The sequence below is a fragment of the Solea solea genome, chromosome 3 (genome assembly GCF_958295425.1).
Source record: "Solea solea chromosome 3, fSolSol10.1, whole genome shotgun sequence".
NCBI lineage: Eukaryota > Metazoa > Chordata > Actinopteri > Pleuronectiformes > Soleidae > Solea > Solea solea.
Window position 1 is genome coordinate 4,432,414 of NC_081136.1, and position 22,905 is coordinate 4,455,318.

At 42.6% G+C, this 22,905-nt stretch overlaps 4 protein-coding genes across 4 annotated transcripts; all 4 read left to right on the forward strand.

The window, feature by feature from the left end:
- The first annotated feature begins 2,742 nt into the window (after nt 1–2,742).
- On the forward strand, nt 2,743–6,836 carry pfn1 (profilin 1). Its single transcript, XM_058623718.1, has 4 exons — nt 2,743–2,846; nt 3,010–3,158; nt 5,230–5,419; nt 6,550–6,836. The coding sequence occupies exons 2-4, from the start codon at nt 3,018–3,020 to the stop codon at nt 6,645–6,647; spliced, it is 429 nt and encodes a 142-aa protein (XP_058479701.1). The 5' UTR covers nt 2,743–2,846; nt 3,010–3,017; the 3' UTR covers nt 6,648–6,836.
- Nucleotides 6,837–8,577: 1,741 nt separating this feature from the next.
- Nucleotides 8,578–13,759, forward strand: eno3 (enolase 3, (beta, muscle)). Its single transcript, XM_058623677.1, has 14 exons — nt 8,578–8,712; nt 11,054–11,143; nt 11,258–11,353; nt 11,545–11,603; nt 11,683–11,752; nt 11,829–11,962; nt 12,104–12,220; nt 12,293–12,398; nt 12,480–12,677; nt 12,798–12,874; nt 12,961–13,085; nt 13,167–13,275; nt 13,378–13,436; nt 13,530–13,759. Exons 2-14 carry the CDS (start codon nt 11,059–11,061, stop codon nt 13,597–13,599), a joined length of 1,305 nt encoding a protein of 434 aa, XP_058479660.1. The 5' UTR covers nt 8,578–8,712; nt 11,054–11,058; the 3' UTR covers nt 13,600–13,759.
- Nucleotides 13,760–16,154: 2,395 nt separating this feature from the next.
- nppcl2 (natriuretic peptide C-like 2) lies at nt 16,155–19,011 on the forward strand. The gene is made up of 3 exons (XM_058623719.1): nt 16,155–16,434; nt 16,774–16,878; nt 18,304–19,011. The coding sequence occupies exons 2-3, from the start codon at nt 16,774–16,776 to the stop codon at nt 18,598–18,600; spliced, it is 402 nt and encodes a 133-aa protein (XP_058479702.1). The 5' UTR covers nt 16,155–16,434; the 3' UTR covers nt 18,601–19,011.
- Nucleotides 19,012–20,225: 1,214 nt separating this feature from the next.
- Nucleotides 20,226–22,825, forward strand: zgc:85858 (uncharacterized protein LOC405879 homolog). Its single transcript, XM_058623722.1, has 3 exons — nt 20,226–20,519; nt 21,321–21,396; nt 21,836–22,825. The coding sequence occupies exons 1-3, from the start codon at nt 20,436–20,438 to the stop codon at nt 21,874–21,876; spliced, it is 201 nt and encodes a 66-aa protein (XP_058479705.1). The 5' UTR covers nt 20,226–20,435; the 3' UTR covers nt 21,877–22,825.
- The last annotated feature ends 80 nt before the right edge of the window (nt 22,826–22,905 follow it).

Below are 22,905 nucleotides of genomic sequence, written 5' to 3' on the forward strand. Positions count from 1 at the left end.
CTCAGAGATGAGGAACTGGTTTAGGACCAAGTTTTTCTGAGTTTAGGGCTAAGATTTGAAATTTGGTTCAGTTTAAGGTTAGAGACGAGGCCTTGGGTAGGCCGTCCGAATGAATGGAAGTCAACGCAATGTCCTTAAAAGGACGTAGGTGTGTGTGCATAATGTGTGAGAAACAAGTGTAATCGTCTCTATAGGAAGTCAGTGGTGCTGACAGGAAATGGGCTTGGCTGCTTTTAAGTTTCTGATTTATCGGGTATCTGAAAGTGCGCTTGTGATCACTTGTTTTTGCACGTGTGTGATTGCAGTGCACACACACACACACACACACACACACGATATTCATGAAACTGCAGTAAAATGTGACAAAGTGGCACCACTTCCTCTTAAATCGCTCGCCTTAACTTCTTCCGTCTTGACTCAGAGAATGAGGTTACTGTGTGTGTGTGTGTGTGTGTGTGTGTTCGTGCTCTGCTCTAAACACCATAAATGGAAACGTAGTGGCTCACGAGCTCTCCGCCGCCATTTTGTTTCTTCAGACTCTTCACGTCCCCGGCCTCTATTCAGAACCTGCGGACTCACAGCACGACTCGCTGAATCCATGTCGACATTTAAATCACGTCCACGTGGAAAGGTCTATGATGGCATGAATCACACTGATGTCTGTGATGACATCAGACTTTTTTTTTTTTTTTTTTTGTGACTTTAATTTGAAGACTAGTAAAAGTCAGGTTAATATCATACAGTAAAATAAGATATTATACAACAGTATACTGACGTCTTAGAGTCACACTGAAGCAGAACTGAAAGATTGAACACTGAGCAAACGAGAGTTTGGTTTGAGTTTCTACTTCCTGTTTCCTGTATTCAGCAACTGAACTAGATACTGCATGTGTGTGTGTGTGCCCCAGGGCTATGCATACTGTAGATGATGACTTGTATAAACTTGTTCTTCTCAACCCCCTTCACACACACTCGTTTTTATCTTTCTTTTCCCTGCCCTGAGGTCAAAGGTGACAACTTTGCCGGACTTGCCTGGTTTGCATAGGAGAGGCTCCACTTGTCTATACCTGTTTGACCTGTATCCTGGTCCTCACAGAGATCCAACAACAGGAATACACACACACACACACACACACATACACACACAGGAACTGCTGCGGCTAGTCCATGCAGAAGTAACATTTTGAGTACTTGCTAAAATCATTCCTACTGTGGCAGCTGTTTTTAGGTTGCTAATTTAGCGGCTAAAGTAGCCGCGGAAGCTGCAAAATGGTTACTGGAGCCACTAATGTGAAATACCAATGCCATGGCAACTGGATATAGTAGCTGCTAATGTCAAACATTGATGCTAGGACAATTGGTTATAGTAGCTGCTAATGTCAAACACTGATGCTAGGACAACTGGATATAGTAGCTGCATGGATGCTAGGACAATTGGTTATAATAGCTGCTAATGTCAAACATTGATGTTAAGACAACTGGATATAGTAGCTGCATTGATGCTAGGACAGTTGGTGATAGTAGCTGCTAATGTAAAACACTGACGCTAGGACAACTGCTTGTAGCAGCTGCTAATGTCAAGCATTGATGCTATTACAACTGGTTATAGTAGCTGCCAATGTCAAACATTGATGCTAGGACAACTGGTCATAGTAGCTGCTAATGTCAAGCATTGATGCAAGGACAACTGGTTATAGTAGCTGCTAATGTCAAACATTGATGCTAGGTCAACTTGTTATAGTAACTGCTAATGTCAAACATTGATGCTAGGTCAACTTGTTATAGTAACTGCTAATGTCAAACATTGATGCTAGGACAATTGGCTATAGTAGCTGCTAATGTCAAACACTGACGCTAGGACAACTGGTTATAGTAGCTGCTAATGTCAAGCATTGATGCTAGGACAACTGGTTATAGTAGCTGCTAATGTTAAACACCGACGCTAGGACAACTGGCTATAGTAGCTGCTAATGTAAAGCATTGATGCTATAGTGACTGGTCATAGTAGCCGCTCACACCAAAGTCCACCAAGAAAACCAGTGATTTTAACACCACAGCACACAGGAGTTACTGATCCACAGCTGCCTCCATCAGTAAGTTCAAATGTGTTATTTTTGTGAATTCGGCATTTTAAATGCTAAATTCAGATTTACCTTTGTGACACAAACTGACCACATGAGGCAGTAGAAGACCAGTAGCTCCTGTGTCCCAGTGAGCTAAAATCACTGGTTTTCTCGATGGACTTTGGTGTGGGAGTGTGCGTGGTTTACAAACTTTTTTAAAAAAAAAGGACTTGCAGATGTGTGCAGACGTCTTAGACCTCAGCTGACATGGATTGTATCAGGAGAGGAGTCTGTTTTTGTTTTTTCTTTCCTTGGGTCCCCCTGCTGGCAGCCATGTTGTCACCTGAGAGCGAGCCTCCCCGCCTCAGGCCGCTTTGCAGCACAGTCACGGGTACAAATACGGGCACCCGTCAAAATAAAAAAAGCAATCTGAATTATTAACCATTTGAACAGTTCTGAGACTGGTCCTGATAGAACAATACACACACACACACACACACACACACAGAAAGAGACATTACATACTACAATCTTCAGTCTACAGGTCTGTACTGGCTCAGGAATGTGAGTGTGTGTGTGTGTGTGTGTGAACACACTTCCTTATTCTTTACTTCCCAGGTGAGAGAGAGAGGGTGAGAGACACTGCAAGTGAGAGAGGCAGGAAGCTGCCTCGAGCCTGGGAGGGGTCACTGCTATAAAAGACGCCACATCTTCCTCATTTTTGCATTCGACTTCTCTCTCTCTCTCTCTCTCTTTGTCATACACAAGAGTCTACCTGCACAGGTGAGCTGAGCTTGTCACATACACACTCACACACTATCTGTGTGGTATTAGACATCCAATGTTGATTGACCAGGTTCTACAGGAGTTTGCACTGAAATATTTTGTTTTGTATTGTTTTGTGTGTGTGTGTGTGTGTGTGTGTGTGTGTGTGTGTGTGTGTCAGTGATCAGGATGTCGTGGGAAGGGTGGCTCAACTCATTGAAGGTACCTGACAAAAATGGAAAAGTTTGGGTGGATCAGGCTGCAATCTGTGGCCACGAAGCCGGACAAGAGAGTGTGTGGGCAGCCACCTCAGAGTTAAAAAACATCACGGTAAGCATACACACACACACACACACACAGAATGACACCCACACCATCATGTTTGTGTATTTGTCTCTTTGACTCTACACTGTAAAAAAAAAAAAAAAAAAAAAAATCGTCGTCCCCACTTCCTCCTTCAGACTCGTTCATTTCCTGATGGAGCCAACGTTAAACAAACAAAATAACAATAAAAAACGATTTTTTTTGTCTTTGACGTCGTTAAGCGACGAGGCAACATTTTGTGACATTACATGACACGCGGCAGCAGCTGTTACGTCATTATGTTAAAATAGTTTGTGCAGCAGCTGTCACTTGATTTTTTTCTTCTCCCTCTCTCTGTTTTTGGGGCGTGTTCATTTTGTCGTCCTGCTGGTTCCCGCTCTGTCAGACCAGGCAGGCGGACCTAGAGGTTTTTCAGGTGCTGCAGGAGAACCTTTTTTCCCCCGATTGCATCTTTGAAGAGCATTTTTTGCGCTTGTATTTGTTGCAGGTCTCCGAGCGCGTCCGTCTGTATCATATCCGGAAGTTTCTGTGGTTTTGTTTTTTTTCCATCGCAGCAGAAGGCTGAGCATCAACTTCAACTGCCTTATAAGGACACATGTCGAAAAAGACCGCCAAAGACAGGAAGTGGAGACGATCACTTCTCCTTCTGAGTCTGTGCGTGAGCGATTACACAATGTAGGCCTGCAGGTTGTGTGAGGCACACATACACACAAAAAACGTCTTGCCCCTTACCCTTACCTTAACCATCACAACTAAAATGCCTTACCCTAACCCTAAAACCAGGTCTAAACCCTGAAAAAACCCTTTAACGTTGGGTCCACGCACTGGGTCCAAGACTGACGCTGGTCCTCACAAAGACAGACAAACACAACCACACACAGTGTATGTGTATCAGGGGTTGGTTGGTTTCACAAAGTGGTTTTGTCTCTGCAGGTCCTCAGTGTGTGTGTGTGGGTCATGTCATGACTTGTCGTCCTCACATTCTTCTCTCCCTCTCTGCTGAGTCGGCTCATCATCGACTCTTTGCTGATCAATAACCAAACTGATCGGGTCTGTGAAGGAAGATAATCGGAGATAATCGTTTTTTTTTTGTTTTTTTTAACAGTTGAAGTTACATATTGATAACATGTCACTCATTTTATGTTGTAAAAAATTAACCTTCGGGCTTAACTTTAATTTACTACCCTCTTAAGTCCTTAGAGGCCAAAAATGTCCACTTCCAAAAGCTGTTATCAAAACATTGCAGATTTAAAAATGTTTCTGCATAAATCTCTTAAACAACTAAAGCCTTGCTCAAAACTACCAAACATTCAAAAGTTTTGAGGATTTTAATACTTTAATTACTAGTTTGATTACTTCAAGTCACTGTTGTTATTTATTTTAAAAAAAATAAAACCTTTTAAAAATGTCCATCCTTTGATTTTGTTTAAGAGTTTCATGCAGAAAAAAGCAGAACAAATATTAATCTGGAATGTTTTTAAAACAGTTCTTGGAAGTGGACATTTTTAACCTGTAATGACTCAAGAGTATGTTAAAATAGTTTCACAGTGTTCTATTAGAAAAAGTACAATTTGTCAAGAGAGAGAGTCAGTTTACAGTGAGTATCTTAAACTTTTACAGAAACAGTACACTGAAACAGGAATAAGTACTTAAGCAGTAACGGAGTACTTTTTTACAGTAAGAAAGTGTACAAACAGAGTACTTTTACTGCAACAGATTACTTTGACATTAACATCATTTTCATAGTCACGGTACATTTACACTTACAGTGGGGTATTTGGAGTATGGCACTTTTGCAGTTAAAATGGTAGTTTTACAGTGAAATATACTTTTACTTTTAGAAGTGATTTGCCTTTTTTTACAGTCACAAAGTGCAGCACATGATCCGTCACAGCAGCTAGAGTCAAACCAGTCAGACCAGTGGAGCTGAAACTCCACCCTGACAGAGGAGGACATTTTGTTTGTCCTCACTAATGCATCATTGGTCCTTAAAAGTGCACCAGGAAAAGCATGTGTGTGTATATGTTAAACTCTCTCTCTCTCTCTCTCTCTCTGTCTTTCTCTGTCTCTCTCTCAGTCAAGTGAGATTAAGAGAATAGTGAATGGCGGGAATGATTTATATCAAAGTGGTCCCCTCCTCTGTGGATATAAGTGCCAACTCATCAGAAACCTTTTGGATGAACCGGAACACTGCATGGATCTGAAGAAGAAAACCAAGGATCCACAAGAAAATAGCTTTGTTATCTGTATCGGCAAATCACAGAAAGGTAAGACAACACACAACGTTAAAACTCCAACCAGCTAGCATGCTCGGAGATTAGCTTGTTTTTACGTGCGCACGTTGGTATGGTGAGACGCCTTGGACAAACTACATGGAGCTGAATTTGTAGGAGAAGGACCACCACCTTCTAGCCTGCAGTAGAAAATCTTAGCACACCCCCGTCAGTCTTAAAAACGTCTTAGTCTGTGTTGCTAGGAGTGAGTGCAACAACAACAAAGGCCTAGCACGCTGTGTTCCATGACTTCACAGTATGTCCTCAACGTGGGCGGGGGTCATCATAGCACGGCTGCGTGAAACTGCCGTGGCGTTGTTTTATACGCGACACAAACTAGGGACTATAACGAGGATGTTTTTTGGTGTAACTGAATCATTAGAATCAATTCATTAAAAAAAGATTTGTTCACAGAAAAGTTCAGTCGCCGGCTTTTGGCAGTGCTGTCGCTAAATACACCAGGCTCCTCTGTTAAATATTGAGATTTTAGACATTTCCATTGCTAAATGTTGGAGATTTTAAGTCTTTTTAACTGATCAACAGTCCGGCATTGTTCGGTTTGATTCCTGTGCCAGACGTTGTGTGCACCGAATATGGAAAAAATAAACATTTAAATCCTTTAAAAAATGTTTTGGCCATTTTACAGGTAACTACTCCCCCTTGTGGTGGTCCATTTGCTGTCATGTTAGGATAGGGTCAAAGCACAGTGCAAAGGATTGCACCACAAAGCTTTTATGTAGTTTCTCCTTGTTGTGTAAACCTGCTAAACCAGGGGTCTCAAAGTCAAACGACGGGGGGGGTCACTGAGTTTCTAGTTTGACCAGTAGCGGGCCAGTCAATTTAAATAAAGATTCAAACATTTTTGAGAAAAAGACACTGAAATAATCACAGTTATGATGATACTTCCCATCATTTCAAAATAAAAGTGTTTGTTTTGATATGGAACAATAAATGGTTTACAATATAAACGTGTATATGATGAAAGGGTTGGATGTCGACGTACTTGTACTTGTCTATGCTGTGTCGTGTTTGTGCTAACATGCTAAACCAAGATGGTGGTGTTAGCATGCTATCCTCTGCTGCAGTTTCCCTCAACCAATGACTGTGTCTCTGTGTTTCCACAGCTCTCGTTATTGCTACAGGAGTCGAAGGTGCTTACGCTGGACAGATAAACCCAATAGTTAACGAAGTTGTTAAAAAACTTCGGGACAGCCAGTATTAATTCCAAATTCTGGTTCTGCAACCGCCAAACCACATGGCTGCCAACCCCGACCTTCTGCTTGTTTAGATTTTGTAGATCAACAGTTTTTTGTCAGTGGAGGAAAAGTTTATTCCGCTACGTTGTCATGATAATCTCACACACACTGCGCTGACAGCACTCTGAATAAAGAGCAATGTGTTTATTATGAAAGTCTGACCCTTTTTGTGTGTGTGTGTGTGTGTTTGTGTCCAGCCGTGGTTGTACCGACACAGAATGACCACGACGATGGAGAAACAAAAAAGTCTAAAAAGAGATGGGAAATGACCAAACAACAGACACAAAATGACCACAAACCATTGAAAACTCTCTTAAAGAGACACAAAATGTCCACAAAACAAGAAAAACAATCCTAAAGAGACACAAAATGTCCACAAAACAAGAAAAACAATCCTAAAGAGACACAAAATGTCCACAAAACAAAAAAACTGTCTTCTGATTAAATAGTGAGTAAAAACTGAATAAACAGTGTCCGCCTCCATGACACTAGGTGGCGATGTCTTCTTTCAGCTTGTTGGTATTAGTAATTTCCTGGTTGACCTAGTGCGTCTCGGATGACAACACCTTTAGCACCACCTAATTGACGAGGGGCTCATGGGCTAGGTGGCAGCTGGTCATTAGCATCCTCCATTTACTTCAAAGCCTAACTCGGTAGCTAATTTTCTTAAATAAAACTGTTACTATAGTTACTGCCACGGGGCAAACAACGAGTTAGTGCTGCAGATACTTCCATCACTTGATCCGTGACAGGATGAATTATTCAATTTGTCACATTTGTGACACATTCAAATGTGCTTTATTGATACTGCAGCTTGTCGACAGAGGGGTCAGAAATGGTGTCATTTCAAAAAAACACAAACAAAAAACCTAGTTACAGGTTTGAATATAAGATAATTCGTATAAAATGAGATGGACCCCACCCCCACCTCTACGCCCCCCCCCCCCATCCCTGATTGAGTCATGTGCACTTATATTTAGCCTTCAGTAAAGGCTGCGGTTTGTGTGTCTGTGTGTGTGTGTGTGTGTGTGTGTGAAGTGCAGTTAAAGGTGAGTGTAAAGGGTAAGGTGTCTTCTCTGTGTGTGTGTGTGTGTTTGCATGAGCATGTGTATCGTTGCCCTTTGCAATGACACTTATACACACACTGGACAGGCCTGTGTGTGTGTGTGTGCGTGCGTGCGTGCGTGCGTGTGTGTTTGTGTGTCATTGCCCTTTGCAGTCTCTCGAGCTGTTCTCAAATTTCTTCTTCAAATGAACTTTGACCTTCTCTGTGGAATAGTTAGGGACCGTCATACCCCTCACAGTCATATAGTATATATTCGCTCGTCTTTACAAAGAAACACAAAACAGCTCCAAAGAGCTATGCAAATCACACAATAAAGGGACAAAATCACCCCAAAAAATTGGCATTGGCAGAGATATAAAAAAAAAACGTCTACAAAGAGATGTGAAAGAACAAATAGACTAAATGACCACAAACCATCAAAAACTTTGAAAAAGAGACAAAATGTCCACAAATAAACAAAAACTATGACAGAGACACAAAATGACCACAAAACAACAAAAACTATCCAAAAGAGACACAAAATTAAAAGACTCTGAAAGAGTCACGAAATGTCCAAAAGTCCACAAAGACATGTGAAATAATTGGAAAGGAGACACAAAATAACCACAAATAGACAAGAACACAAAATTACCAAAAGTTAACTCTAAACAACCACATTACGATACGAAAAATACGAAAAAAAGACTGAAAATATCCACACAAAATGACCAAAACAAGCACAAAGCCGTGTAAAAAGACCACAAACGTGTCTTGATTGTGTTGTTATTGGGTCAGCTGTTGGTGCTGTGGGTTTTTCTTTTTTGTCGTCATGTCATAGGCAGACACTCCCTGCCTCTGCTCGCAGCTCCCTCCCCTGACATGGAGTGTCTATAAAAACCCTGCAACAGAACAGACAGACACGTTCCATGTCAGTCGGACAGTCGGACGGACAGACACACGGCCACAGACGACACCTTCTCTAACAGGTAGGCTGAAGTAGGGTGGAGCTCTCCGCTCTGGTTGGTCAGTTTGTTTCCGATTTGTGTCCAGGTTTCTGGTTGTGGTCTAAATCTGTCTCCAGCTTAGTCACCTTTCATACCTGCTTCCCTTCCCTCTCTTATTGTGAAAGTCTACTCGAGTTTCCTGGTGAGCGTTGACAAGTCCATTTGTGTCTAACATATTTCAGTCATTTGTTTTACCAACAGTCAGTAAAGTGACAGATGAAGGAAAAAAACCTCCAAGGCTTCAACCTTCAGCCACATAAAGGTCAAAGAGCGACATACAGTCGTGGAACAAAGTCCACACAGACAGACAAACACAGACAGACGTGGACACAAGGACAAATGAACATGTTGAGAGTCAGGAGGCCATCAGATACATACCTGAATGTTTTTGTGTTCACATACAGTATGGCTAAACCTTTGCCAGACCTTAACAATGCTATTAGAATAAGTGTCACCAGTAGCAGCCACATTAGCATGAACATAAGTATTGTTAGCAGTATTAGCGCTCATATTAGCAGTAATACAAACAGTATTTTAAGCAACAGTGTTAGCTGTCATATCAGTTGCCAGCAGTTGCAATCGTATTAGGAGTAGCAGCAGAACTGTTATCAATAGTACTAGTAGCAGTAGTGTTAGTGACAGAAGTAGCCGTACGAGTAGTGTTAGCAGCAGGAGCAGTGGTAGCATTAGTTTTAGCACTAACGGTTGTTGTCGTTTTGTTAGCAGTAGAGGTAGTGGAAGTAGTCTTAAGAGTAGTATTAGCTGTAGTAGTTGTCATTTTGTTAGCAGTAGAGGTAGTGGAAGTAGTCTTAAGAGTAGTATTAGCAGGAGTAGTTGTCATTTTGTTAGCAGTAGAGGTAGTGGAAGTAGTCTTAGGAGTAGTATTAGCTGTAGTAGTTGTCGTTTTGTTAGCGGTAGAGGTAGTGCTAAAGGAAGCATCTGTGTGAAGAGTAGTACTTTTTAGTAGTAGTTTTGAACAGAAACAGTGTTAGCAGTAGTATTGTTGGTGAGAGTATTCTAATAACTGATAGGTCAACATAGACGTAAAAGTGCGAATCACTTTCCGCAAACATGTATGTTATTTTTAATTTTAAAAAAAATACATTTTCAACAAAACAGTTGCTAGCGTGTGTCAGGACGGTGTACAGTGAGTGACAGTGGGTGTCACTGAGGTCATGTGGTTGAGTGTGTGAGCAGACCCAAGGACCTTTTAGTTTTCAGAGTTCACAAATACCTCCACAAATGTCAAGAGTGTGTGAGTGTATCTGTATCACAGACAGGAGGAAGTCCAGGCCAGTGCAGAAAGGTCAGGGAGCCTTACTGTATTTATAACTGTCCCTGGAGGACACACAGCCACTGACCACCTCTCACCCCCCCGTCTTTTAGAACTACAATGGTCTGTCCCTATATTGTCCCATTGGCCTTCTGTCATGAGCGAAGCTCTCTCATTGGCTGTGTGGGTAGAGGTGGGCAGGGTCTGATAGCATATAACCTTGATGTCAGCCACTATGGAGGCGTCATGGCGTTAAACAGAGTCTCTGCAGCAGGTCTGACACACACACACACACACACACACACACACACACACAGTGAGGTTAGTGGTTTGACCTCTGGTTAGTGGTGGGTGTTTGTTTTCAAGGTCATTGGTCAATGTCTTCTCTTATTTAAAGATAGTTCAGGTTTTTTTTTTGTCTGTGTGATTGTATGAGGGACTGAGAGTTGGTACTGACTGTGAGCGCCCCCCTGTGCTGAAAACCAGCCTGAGACAAGATGGTAAAACATGGCTGCCAGCAGGGACCCAAAGACTCATCTATTGAAATCAACCTACCCATATTTTCAGCTTTAACCCACTGTTGGACTGTTTTCCAACAAGAAACTGAAGTTTGTAAACCACTCACTCTCCCACACCAAAGTCCAGACAGAAAATCTGTGATTTTACATTACAACACATTGCAGTTGTTGACACACTGCTGCCTCCATGAGTAAGTTAAAATGTCTTATTTTGTCACTTCGGTTTTTAAAATTCTTCATTCACATTCACCTCAGTGACACAAACTGACCACACGGGGCAGCAGTAGACCAGTGGCTCCTGTGTTCCTACAAGCTAAAAACGCTGATTATCTCTGTGGGCTTTGTGAAGGAGAGTGAACACTTTACAAATTGTAGTTTTACAATTGAAAAATAGCCGGTTCTAGAAACAGTGGCGCTCAAATCACAATCAGCTCTGACTATGACTCAGTACCTCAGTCCTCATCTGTTGCAGTCCTCTAATCCTGGGACAAGTGTCCACATTCTCATTATTCTCCAATCTGTTGTCCTCCAGTCAGGATGTCCATCACTAAGATTCACGCTAGGGAGATTCTGGACTCCAGAGGAAACCCAACAGTGGAGGTGGACCTATGGACGGCTAAAGGTGAGGACACACACCTGCATTTTAAACTTTTAAACTTCACTTGGTCCAATGCCAGAGCATTAATGCCGCTTTGACCACTCTCTCTCTCTCTCTGTCTCTTTGCCTGTCTCTCAGGTTTGTTCAGGGCAGCAGTTCCTAGCGGAGCGTCGACTGGTGTCCACGAGGCCCTGGAGCTCCGTGACCAAGACAAGGATCGTTACCTGGGCAAAGGTCAGATCCAGAAAGTGATATCAACAAAATAATTGTGCAATTAGATGCCATTAAAAAAGCAGTAGAAGAAGAAATGAGGGCATTCACATGTTGTCCCACACACTGCAGACAAAATATGTTAGCGGGTGTGAGTTGAGCTATCGTTTCCTCTTGGTAGGGGCTGGAGATGACATGTTTGTTTGTCCCCGCAGGTACATTAAAAGCCGTGAAACATGTGAACGTGGACATCGCGCCCGCACTGATTGAGAAGGTAACAACAACAGCAACATAAATAACAACATCATCAACATAAACAACAACAACAACAACGACTATCGTCATATTTGCAGAAGTTCAGTGTTGTGGAGCAGGAGAAGATCGACAAGTTCATGTTGGATTTAGATGGAACTGAAAACAAATGTAAGGACCTGTCTGTCTGACTTATCTCTCTGTATATCTCTCTTTGTCTAACCTGTCTCTCTCTCTCTCTCCACAGCTAAGTTTGGTGCTAACGCCATCCTGGGCGTGTCTCTCGCCGTCTGTAAGGCCGGAGCAGCAGAGAAGGGCGTTCCTCTGTACCGCCATATTGCTGACCTCGCTGGGCACAAAGACGTCATACTTCCTGTTCCTGTGAGTGGGAGTGGCCTCTGGTTGGTGGGAGGGGCTTAAGTTCACTGAAGACCTCAAAGGCTTCAGTTGCCGAGAAAACACTTACATTACCATAGCTGGTGGTTGTTGTTCCTGTAACTGTGTAAACGATTCTCACCTCAGGCCTTTAATGTCATCAACGGAGGAAGTCATGCTGGAAACAAACTGGCCATGCAGGAGTTCATGATTCTGCCCATCGGAGCTTCCAACTTCCATGAGGCCATGAGGATTGGCGCTGAGGTTCGGATGTTCATCACCGATTGGTTCTGCTGATTCTCTCGTTCACTGTCTCACTCAAGTGTTTGTGTCCAGGTCTACCACAATCTGAAGAACGTCATCAAGGCCAAGTATGGGAAGGACGCCACCAATGTGGGTGATGAGGGAGGCTTCGCACCAAACATCCTGGAGAACAACGAGGGTGAGACATGCACATGTTTGATGGAAGTGACTCTGTGGGAGGAATGACCCACATGACCCATCTCTGTTTGTCTCCCTGCAGCTCTGGAGCTGCTAAAGACAGCCATCGCGAAGGCCGGCTATCCCGACAAAATCATCATTGGCATGGATGTAGCGGCTTCCGAGTTCTTCCGCAGCGGAAAGTATGACCTGGACTTTAAGTCCCCTGATGACCCAGCAAGACACATCAGTGGCGAGAAGCTGGGAGACCTGTACCGCAGCTTCATCAAGGGCTACCCCGGTGAGGTGGACATGTCTGTGACAGGACACCCACTTGTATCACGTCCTTTCTTGAGTCTGTTGATGTCCTCATGATGTGTAAGGTTCTATTCTGTCTCTGTCTCTCTCTCTCTCTTTCCAGTCCAGTCCATTGAGGATCCATTCGACCAAGATGATTGGGAACAGTGGGCCAAGTTCACTGCCTCTGTGGACATACAGGTGAGACAGACAGGTGATGTCAGCCAGAGTCTTTATGGCTGAAGAAAAGGGATGACATTGACCTGTGTGTGTGTCTGACCAATCAGATTGTAGGAGACGACCTGACAGTGACCAATCCCAAGAGGATCCAGCAGGCGGTGGACAAGAAGGCCTGTAACTGTCTGCTGCTCAAAGTCAACCAGATTGGCTCTGTGACTGAGTCTATCCAGGCGTAAGACACCTGCCTATCTGTCTCTCAGTCTTCTCTTTGTTCAATGACTAAATTTAACTTCATATTTTGCCTGTCTCTCAGGTGTAAGCTGGCTCAGAGCAGTGGTTGGGGTGTGATGGTCAGTCATCGCTCCGGAGAGACAGAGGACACATTCATCTCTGACCTTGTGGTGGGACTGTGCACTGGACAGGTATGCAGATAGACAGGTTGACTTTTTATAGACAAAAACAACACATTATCTGAACCACATGCCTGTCGCTCTCTCTCTCTCCCTGTGACCTGTCTCTCTCAGATTAAAACCGGTGCCCCCTGCAGATCAGAGCGTCTAGCCAAATACAACCAACTGATGAGGTAAGAACTTCCTGCCTTTTCAGAGTAAAAGCCATATTTTTTTGGACAGAAAATAAAAAGATGACCTCATGTTATTTGACCTCTGACCTTTAGGATTGAGGAGGAGCTTGGAGACAAGGCTAAGTTTGCTGGCAAAGACTACCGCCACCCAAAGATCAACTAAAGTGCCGTTGTGACAACCGACTGACAACAGCAACTCCGCCTTACAAGCTGGGGGTGAGAGGTCACAATGGGTTTGACCCCGCCTCTCTGGCTATAATTCCATTCATGATGTTTTCTATATAAAACACAAAGGTTGAATAAAGATGAGGGAAGAAAACAAACATGGCTGCCTGTTTCTGTCTGTTACCTCCTCCTGTTAGCAAAGAACCGGGGTTACACAAATAACCCGCACTGTGATACAGGAAGTGGAGCAGCTGAATTCCCTGTGACTATGTCCTGTTATCACAGAACCATGTAAACTGAATCTTTGTAATAAAATCATTAAAAACAATAAAAATAAAATGTTGAACAATGGTTCAACAGGGTTCAGGAACTATGATCCTCAGTTTTCCTGCCGTTGCCATTGAGACAAATCTACAGTTGTCAGATCAAACTTGATCCCATTCAAGACCTAGTAAACCAGGACCCATCAGCCTCCTGTCATCATGGAATCTTCTCATTGACTCTGGAAACTCCTCAAGGCCTGATGGAGACCCAAAAAAAGTTTTGCTAAGTTTTGAAATTGAGGCCAGGTATAAAAAAAAAAAAACAGACCTTGAAAGGCATTGCCTCACGACAGAACAGATTCTCACACTCAGACAGATCCATTATTCATGTCCACACACTCGTGACGTCAATGCCGAATGACCAAGGAGTTTGGGGAGAAGTCCGTCTGTTGCCTGGCGATGAGCAGCGGCTGTATGAAGTAGGAGTGACGAGGCGCGGTGACACTCGACCCTCACCTCCTTTAGGTCCTCGTTTTGTTTCCTTCCTGTTTCCCAGCTCCAAGCTTCAAGGCCCCCTCAATATCTTTGAGCCTCTGTATGAACTTCTGAAGATCTCAGGGCTAGAAAGTTTCCTGACTGACTCAAGAAACCTGTCAAAATGACCCTGGAAAATCCTCAAACCTGGGGAACTTGGCACACAGAGCCCCGGCAACCCATCCTGAGCTTCTGAAACATCTTACAGGGCCCCTATGCTGCCCCCTACAGGATAATAGAGCTTGTTCAAGGTTTTCAGGTAGCTAATAAAGCTCCTCCAGGACCTCTTCAGGGACTTTTGGTCTTAGGGAGTTTTCATCTGGTTTAATCAGGTTCTTCAGGTTGTGAGTCGAGTGTGTGTATCGCTGTGGGGGGGCAGGAATGTGTGTGTGTGTGTGTATTACAACACTCACACACTGCACTGTGTTGTGATCAGTGACCTCCTTCTCTCTAATAAGGTGACTGATGAGCTATTATCCCTCTGAGTGTGTGTGTGCGTGATTGTGTGTTTTATGTGCGTGGTTGATGACGTCGAAGCTGAATGGGGGTGGGGTTTGTCTGACTGGGACAAAGACGATGGGGGGTCATTAAACACACACACACACATACACACACACACACACACACACACACACACACACCTATCCTTCAGACCATGTGAATGTTTGTAACCCCGCCCCTTTCCACAGGAAATAGTTGCCATCTACGACCCGGTCGCTGCGGTGACGGTTTACAAGGAGGCCGGACGACCAAGGTCAGAGGTTGTGAGGAGAGGGAGAGAGTTTACAGTACAGTCAAAATACTGCACTCTGATTGGCTGTTTCACACCGGAGCTCCAGGTGTTATTAATCTGCAGATAACCATATCAACAGGACTCCTGGATTTTTTTTTTTGTGTTATTTTGAGCAATTTTAAGGACTCAGGACCATTTTCAAATACTCCTGGAAACTTCTGTACCTCTGCTTATCATTCCAGGATCACTGGAGACCATTTTAGCCTCTCAAGTCCCTCTGCTTGGACTGGAACCTCTTTATGAAATTCTATGTTCATCACTGCTCAACAAGGGTGATCAAGGATGACTGCAGATCTTCCAAGGACCTGTTTAGCCTTTCCAAGGACTCAGAAGCCCTCCAAGAAACTCTAAAAGTTTTTCTTGAACTTCCTAAAGAATCATTCCAGCCTCCAGACAGACGTCTGTTCCCTCTTCAGGGACTCGTGGAACATCTTGAAGCAACATTCTACCTTCATCAAAGACACTGGAACCCTTTAAGAACCATTACAAGTTATCGTGGAACCTGTTAATGAACCGCTATGTGCACCACAACTTAACAAGGATTTTGGGACCTCCTTAGCCTTTCTAAGGACTCTGAAGCCTTCCAGGAAACTCTAAAAGTTTCCCTGGTACCTCTTGAAGGATCATTCCAGCCTCCAAACAGATCTCTGTTCCCTCTTCAGAGACCTGTGGAACATCTTGAAGCATCATTCTGCCGTCATCAGAGGACCCTTTAAGAACCGTCAAAAGTCATCTTGGAACCTCCGTACAGACCTCTACTCCCTATTCAAAGACTTCTGGAACATCTCCAAGGACCTTTGTTGATGACCTCTGACCCTAGGACCTCAATGACTCCATGAATGAAGGTTGTGATTGAACATTTTCGCAGAATGTTTATTTGTTTGGTGAATCGTTGCATCCGATTGGTTGCATCGTTGCAGACGACGGTCTTTCTCTCTCACACACACACACTACGTGTGTGTGTGAGAGAGAGAAAGACCGTCGTCGGGGGAGACAGCAGCAGGAATGTGTGACATCACAGCACTGTCTCGTATATAAGCGTTGGCGTCCGGGTCGACCACAGACACGTCCTCCCACAGGACAAAACCTCACCATCGTCTGACACCCGATAATCAATCACTGTGATTGGAAGGGAAATATTTTGACTGGAAACTTGTGAACAGGTCACATGACCGATCAGCGACGAACAGCAGGATCCTGTTTATGTGGATTATTGTTGGATTATTTCAGAAAATCCTGAAAGGTCAGTGGGTCACACACACATCAATGTCTAATTCAAACTGTAACTGTTTCAAATGATCGGTTTAATTTAATTTAATTTAATTTAATTTAATTTAATTTAATTTAATTTAATTTAATAAAAAATATATAATCTGACTATATTAATAGCAATTCTGTTCAAGTAAAATATTAAAACTAAAATTGAAACTTGGAATGACCCAGTTTTATTAAGTTTCTCAAACATTTTCTTTTTCCAGTGGTATGTATCTAATCTGTACATCAATAAACGATCAATGAAGATAAAATATGTTGTGAATGAGTCTGATGTGTGGTGTTTGTTTGTTTCTTGACCCAAACAAAGATGGCGCCTTCTTTGTCCTTATCTGTCCTTCCTCTCCTCCTCCTCTTCCTCTACCTCATCGCTGCCGTGGAGTCGAGACCGCCACCTCAACGGGACGACAAACAGGTCAGTGGATCTTCGTCACTGTCCTCGTGTCCATCGTCGTCATCAGTCAGTCAAACTTGTACAGCAGTTTTTATGTACGTAAAATGTAATACCGTGTTTGGGTCAAACTGTGGTATGTGTATCACCAGTGGTACGCGAGCTGACCACATGAGGCAGCAGTCGACCAGCAGCTCCTGTGTCCCCCATGAACTAAAATCACAGATTTTGTTAATGGACTTTACAAACTTCAGTTTTTATTAATTTATAGCGGCTCTGTCTGTTTGTTTGTCTTTCCGCACTTGCACTTCCCACTATGACCAACAGAGGCTTGTTGCGTGAATGGCGTGAAGTCTGCCATCTCTGATTGCCTACTTTGGCCTTGTTTTAGGTGCCGCTTGAACCCAATTATATATTGACAAAATCATATTTTTGTGTAATATACCGTTTCTTACTCTTTACACTTCTATTTTTGTCACAGCTAATAGAAGTTTAAATCTGTAAACCAGTCATTTTTTAAGAACTATACTCCATTTTGTGCATGTGTTGTTTAAAACTCTACAGTAAAGAGAAAAGCTGGAGACAACCTGACCCCACACTCATGAGCATGAGGTGGTCTAAAATACCTGGATTACCCGAGAAACAGCAGTGTACAATTGTGGTGTCATCAGCGTAGCTATGGAAATTGATGCCGCATTCCGCGATGACATCACCTACAAAGAGTCACAAAACGTTGCACATTGTAGGACCTCTAGTTAACGAAAACTAACAAAATAACAAAAAACCTTCTTTTTTTTTACAATGTTGGACATAAGGCTATACAAGTTAAACAACATTTGCTATGTAGTTAATTAGATTGAGTTAGATCATCTAAGTTTAATCAAACCTCTAGTCTTTTACTGGGTTTATTGTTTTGTTTTTTTTCATTTTGCTCATGTTTTTCCTCAAATTAACCTCCTGAGACTCCTGGCTCACAAACGTGTTCAATACATTTTTAAAATGGCATATTACAAAAAAACTAAAACTAACCCTAAAACCAATAAAGACTGAATTAAAACTAAGCATTTACAACAAATAAAAACGAGCAAACGGGCTCTAAAAACTAATTGGTCTGAACTTGCAGGAATACCTTTATTTCTGCGACGCTTTGTTGCTAGAACTTCATCATTGAAGATCAAAGCATCACAATGTCACAGCAGTAAATGTTCGGACAGTGTGCGAAAGCCTCCTTGCTACTTAGTAATGTAAAGTTTAAAAAGGAGTGGGCCTGTGATGGAGCCTTGTGGTACACCTTGATTTAGATTTTTAGATTGTACAACTCTAAAATAATCATTTATTCATGCTTACTGATAAGATTCTGGCCAAATGAAGATGATCATCGTCTCATCTTCCTCCTCCATGTGCCGATGGCGTGCAGACTGTGACATCATCACCCTTCTCTCTCCTCAGGTGTTGCACACTCTGTTTGGCTCTCGGCTCTCTTCTCTCATCTTGGCAACGGCCACCTCTGATGATGTCACTGAGGGCTCGGCGGGACCCGCCACCCCCACCGGAGTAGTGGCTCCGAGTCACGGTGTTGGGCGGAGATTGGGTGACAGACGGGAGGCGGTCCCTCGCTTCTTCCTCGACTTCCTACAGCGCCAGGCAAAGACGAAGAGACGGAGCCGGAAGTCGATGATGGGGGGAAGAGGATGCTTCGGGAGGAAGATGGACCGCATCGGCTCCATCAGCGGACTGGGCTGTTAGAGGCCGCCTTCACGTTGGTGTTGCCATGGCAACCACGTCCCTCCAAAAACGCTGACCTCAGGTTACCGTGGTAACTTGCAGAAAACGACCACCAACAAAGCTTGACTCCACCTGCGCCGTGTGTGACACCGTGATGATGTCACAGCAGGTGACGCTAGACTGACCCTACATGACCTCTGACCTCTGAACGACCTCAGTCGCCTGTCAGTCAGAGAGGCCATGTTGGAACTTTACTAATGAAAGGAAACTCAGGTAGAAACGTGTCCTACCGATGACCTCTGACCCCTGGCTACAACAAAGCTAGCAGTGTGTGTGTGTGTGTGTGTGCGCGTGCATGTGTGTGTGTGTGTGTGTGTGGACCAGTTGCAGTCTGACAATAGGAATAAAATTGGAAACGGAAACTCAAGTCAATGTGTTGCTCTATTTTCTGTGCCTTTCAACACTGTGTCCATTTGACTTAAAATTAAGATGACGGTAAAATAATTAAAACTGAAAAAACAACATCCAAAATAAATTACTGTATAACATGAAATAAAATAGAGCTACTGATAATTTTAATGTAACAGAATAAATTGCGCTATAATAAGATAAAGATACATAAAAATAAAATGAACTAAAATATATACTATTAAGAGTCAAGACAATAATACATCTAGAATAGTTCAGAATAGATACATGTTTGAAAACCCGTAGGCAGAAGTATAAACTTATATGTTCCTATTACACTCAGTACAACACAAGAATACTACGACCATTTCCATTACCGTCCTGATTAAACTACTTATCTTTACCCTTAAATTTATTTCAAATTTGTATTTTGTATATTCTTTTAAACTGATTAATGTTTTAACTCTGCTTGAATTCATCCGTTAGACTGTTTTTAAATTTAGTTTCCCCTCTTAAACCATACCTCCTATTGTCTCTCAGAAAACAAAGTCTTTATTTGATTTGAAAGCAAGTTATTTCTTGCTTTGAATATTATTTGCGCCGTTTTAAACCGAATAAGATCCGGACATTTTAGAGATTTTCTAATTGATCAAAATAAAAGGAAATTCTCCAGTAAATACAGTTTAATTGCACTGTATTGTTTTTTTTTAAAACTTACTTCTACTTAATACTTACTTCTGGAACTTTTAAAAGTACATTTTATATCAGAAAATTACTTTTGATACGTAAGACTTGACTTCAAGTCATTTTCTGGTAAGATTATTGTACTTTTACTCATGTGTCCCTTTAAGGTACTTTATACAAGTTTATTTGGAAGTTTTTATTATTATAATTATTTTTGGAACAAATTGGCATGTTTTAAACAAAGGCTCCAGAGGGGATCAAGGTGCATTCAGGGCACAGAACAAGCAAGACAAAAAGTAAGTAAACTAATTAAATAATCAAACGTCTTATATGGTTTACTCTGTGACTCATATTTTGCTTATGAAACTAAATAGTTTCATTGCATTTTTGTTTTTCATGAGGTTAAGGGCTTTTATAAATGAAAGAAACTCAGTGAGCCTGTGAATCGCTGTTTATTTGAGGGGTACTGATTCCCAAGCATTCCCAACTAATAATCCGAGCAGCAGAAATATTATTTCTGACACGAGAGGGCGACCGAGAGACGGCCTTGTGTCACGTGACCGGGTTAGCTCGCTCAGCTAACAGTTAGCCATCCACTGGCATTCATTCGAAGGCTAACTACCATCGCCGCACTCCACTGAAATTAACCCTCGGCTCGCACTCTCCTTCCTCCTGCGGGACACCTCCACCGGCCTCTCCTCTCTCCTCTCCCCGGCTCTCCGTCCTCCTGCTCTGGTCCTGTCCGGTCGTCAAAACTCGAAACGATGTCGGCGGTGCAGCGTATGAAAGTGGCGAACGAGCGGCACAGCAAGACGATCACACAGCGGGGACACGTCCAGAAGACATCGGTACACTACCACCAGGCTAACGGTTACCCTGGTGCCCTTAGACCCAGACTGTGGCACCGTCACATCACACAGCCTTCTCTTTAATATTACACATTTACATCTCTGTGTGTGAGTGAGAGAGACCTTGTCGTAGCTGAGCTTTGTGGAGGAAAACGTTCAAGCTAGCCGTTCAGTGATAACGATAGCGTTAGCATCTGCAGCTAAATCACTGTTCTTATTTTTTATTATTATTATAAATCATAGTTGTGTATATTTAATATAAAACATGATTGAATGGACGGGTCAGAGTCTGCCTGGCGACACGCGCCGATTGGGCCACAAAACACACACACGTTTAATATGGAACATGGACGTGATTTTTTTTTTTTTTTTTTTTTTTTAATAAAACCCATTAAAGCTAATCGACAGTTTGTTTGTCAATCATGCGTCCGCCGAACTGAGCGGTGACGTCACACTGTTCGGTTAAACATCGCCGACTGTGCTTTATTTGTTGACGTGCGCCCCAGGTGTGTAGCTCAAGAGTGAAATACACAGGTTTGTCAATGGAGTTCCTTGATTGGCTCGTTCAGTGGGATTACGTCAGTTTAGCCACCAGCTGTTTACTCTGGTCCATGAGGATGTTTGTGTTATTGAAGGAATCACTGATAATCTTTATTTTACACGTCAGTTATTTAAAAAAAACAAAATAATAATAATTAATTGTGGCCATAAATTAAGAAAAAAGGCCACAGTCATTGATCTTTTTGATTGATATCTGATGACTATTGATTTTTCTTTTTTCTTTTTTTTTGTCTCATTTAGCGGCCTGTAAATGAAGAAAAGTCTCCGGTGGGTCCGTGGCTTCTTGCCCTCTTTGTCTTTGTGGTTTGTGGATCAGGTGAGATTTTGATATGATTTGTGTCACAGGTCCTGAAACTGGCCCTGAACTACTCCTGCTCCTCTTAAAAACTAGTTCTCAAACAAGTCCTGGTCCTCAAACTGGTCGTTTTCACACCTAATAGTCCGCTCGACTCGGTACGATTGGGGACTCGGACGAGACGAAAATGGTTTCTCAGATTGTTTTTTTAAAGGGTCCATAAACTAGAGCAGGCAAAAGGAGAAGTTTTGTCATCACAGTGAAGCCACACCCCCTTTTCTGCCCCACACACTGTTCCTGTGTTGATGGTGGAAAACAAAATAAAGGGATTGACTGACACAGCGACCTAACTTTTTTGATTTGATTTTCAAATATTTTGATGATTAAAAATGTTGACTTGATAAAATCTATTTATCTTCTTTTTAATTATATATATTTTTTTTATTTTTCTACTTTTCAGCCATCTTCCAGATCATCCAGAGCATCAGACAGGGCATGTGATGACCCTTTGACCCTAAAAGCTGAGCCTGTTGCCATGATGGACACCCCTCCACCACACACACACACGCAAACACACATACACTATTGTTCCTGTGGAGTTTTTAAATGTGAGCAAAATTTTCTTCCCACTGTAAACCTCTCTCTCTGTTTTTTTTTGTTTTTTTGTACCTTCTATCTCGATGAAGCTTATCGGATATTGGTTATTGATTGATTGCTGTGGGTTGTTGAAGTCTTAATTCTGGTGCGGTCGTCCAGCTGACGGAGACGTTGGTCTGTGGGCGTCTCTGATTTTAAAGGCCAGGTCACGTGACGTCCTCACACTCGCTCATTAGTGATTTGAATCTTATGGTTTACTGTGAATTAATTTATTGCAGAGTTTCCTTCGCAGCTCTGATCCGTCACATGACCTTCTGGATAACACGTGGGCTTTTAAGGTGAAAAACCTTCAGGAAGTGATGAATCAGCCATGGTGCGTTCAGGTTTTTTCTAACACGCACACACGCACAGAAGCTTTTCATGTGGCGTAGTGACACTTCCCGTTACTTTCTGAGTCAAAGTACTTCACAAACTCAACACTTCCTGTAAATATTTCACAATAAGAGCCTTTATTCTGACCCGCTCAGTCACAGTGTCAGGACTTGAGTCAGTTTCATTGTAATGATGCAATGTTTACATGTGAAAGAGCTAATGTTTTCTGTTTCAGATGCTCATGTGATGTGTTCAGGGACCTTGTGGATGTGTAGTGACGTAAAAGCAGCAGATTGTTTTTACATCAGACTTTAGGGAAGAAATGTTGCAGAATCCTTTGCTTCCTGTTTGTCTTGAGAGTGGTTATTGTTCTGGTGTAAATAATTCAGAGCTGATAACCACTCATTGGTTCACAGCTCAGCGCCTCCTGCTGGACGACCAGCTCCACTTTTATACAAAATAAACTTGGATATTTTCTCTACATGCTTCTGTGTCCTATAATATTTATAGAATTCCCACAAAGCACTGGTGTAAGAAGAACGAGTTCCTCCAAACAGCCTG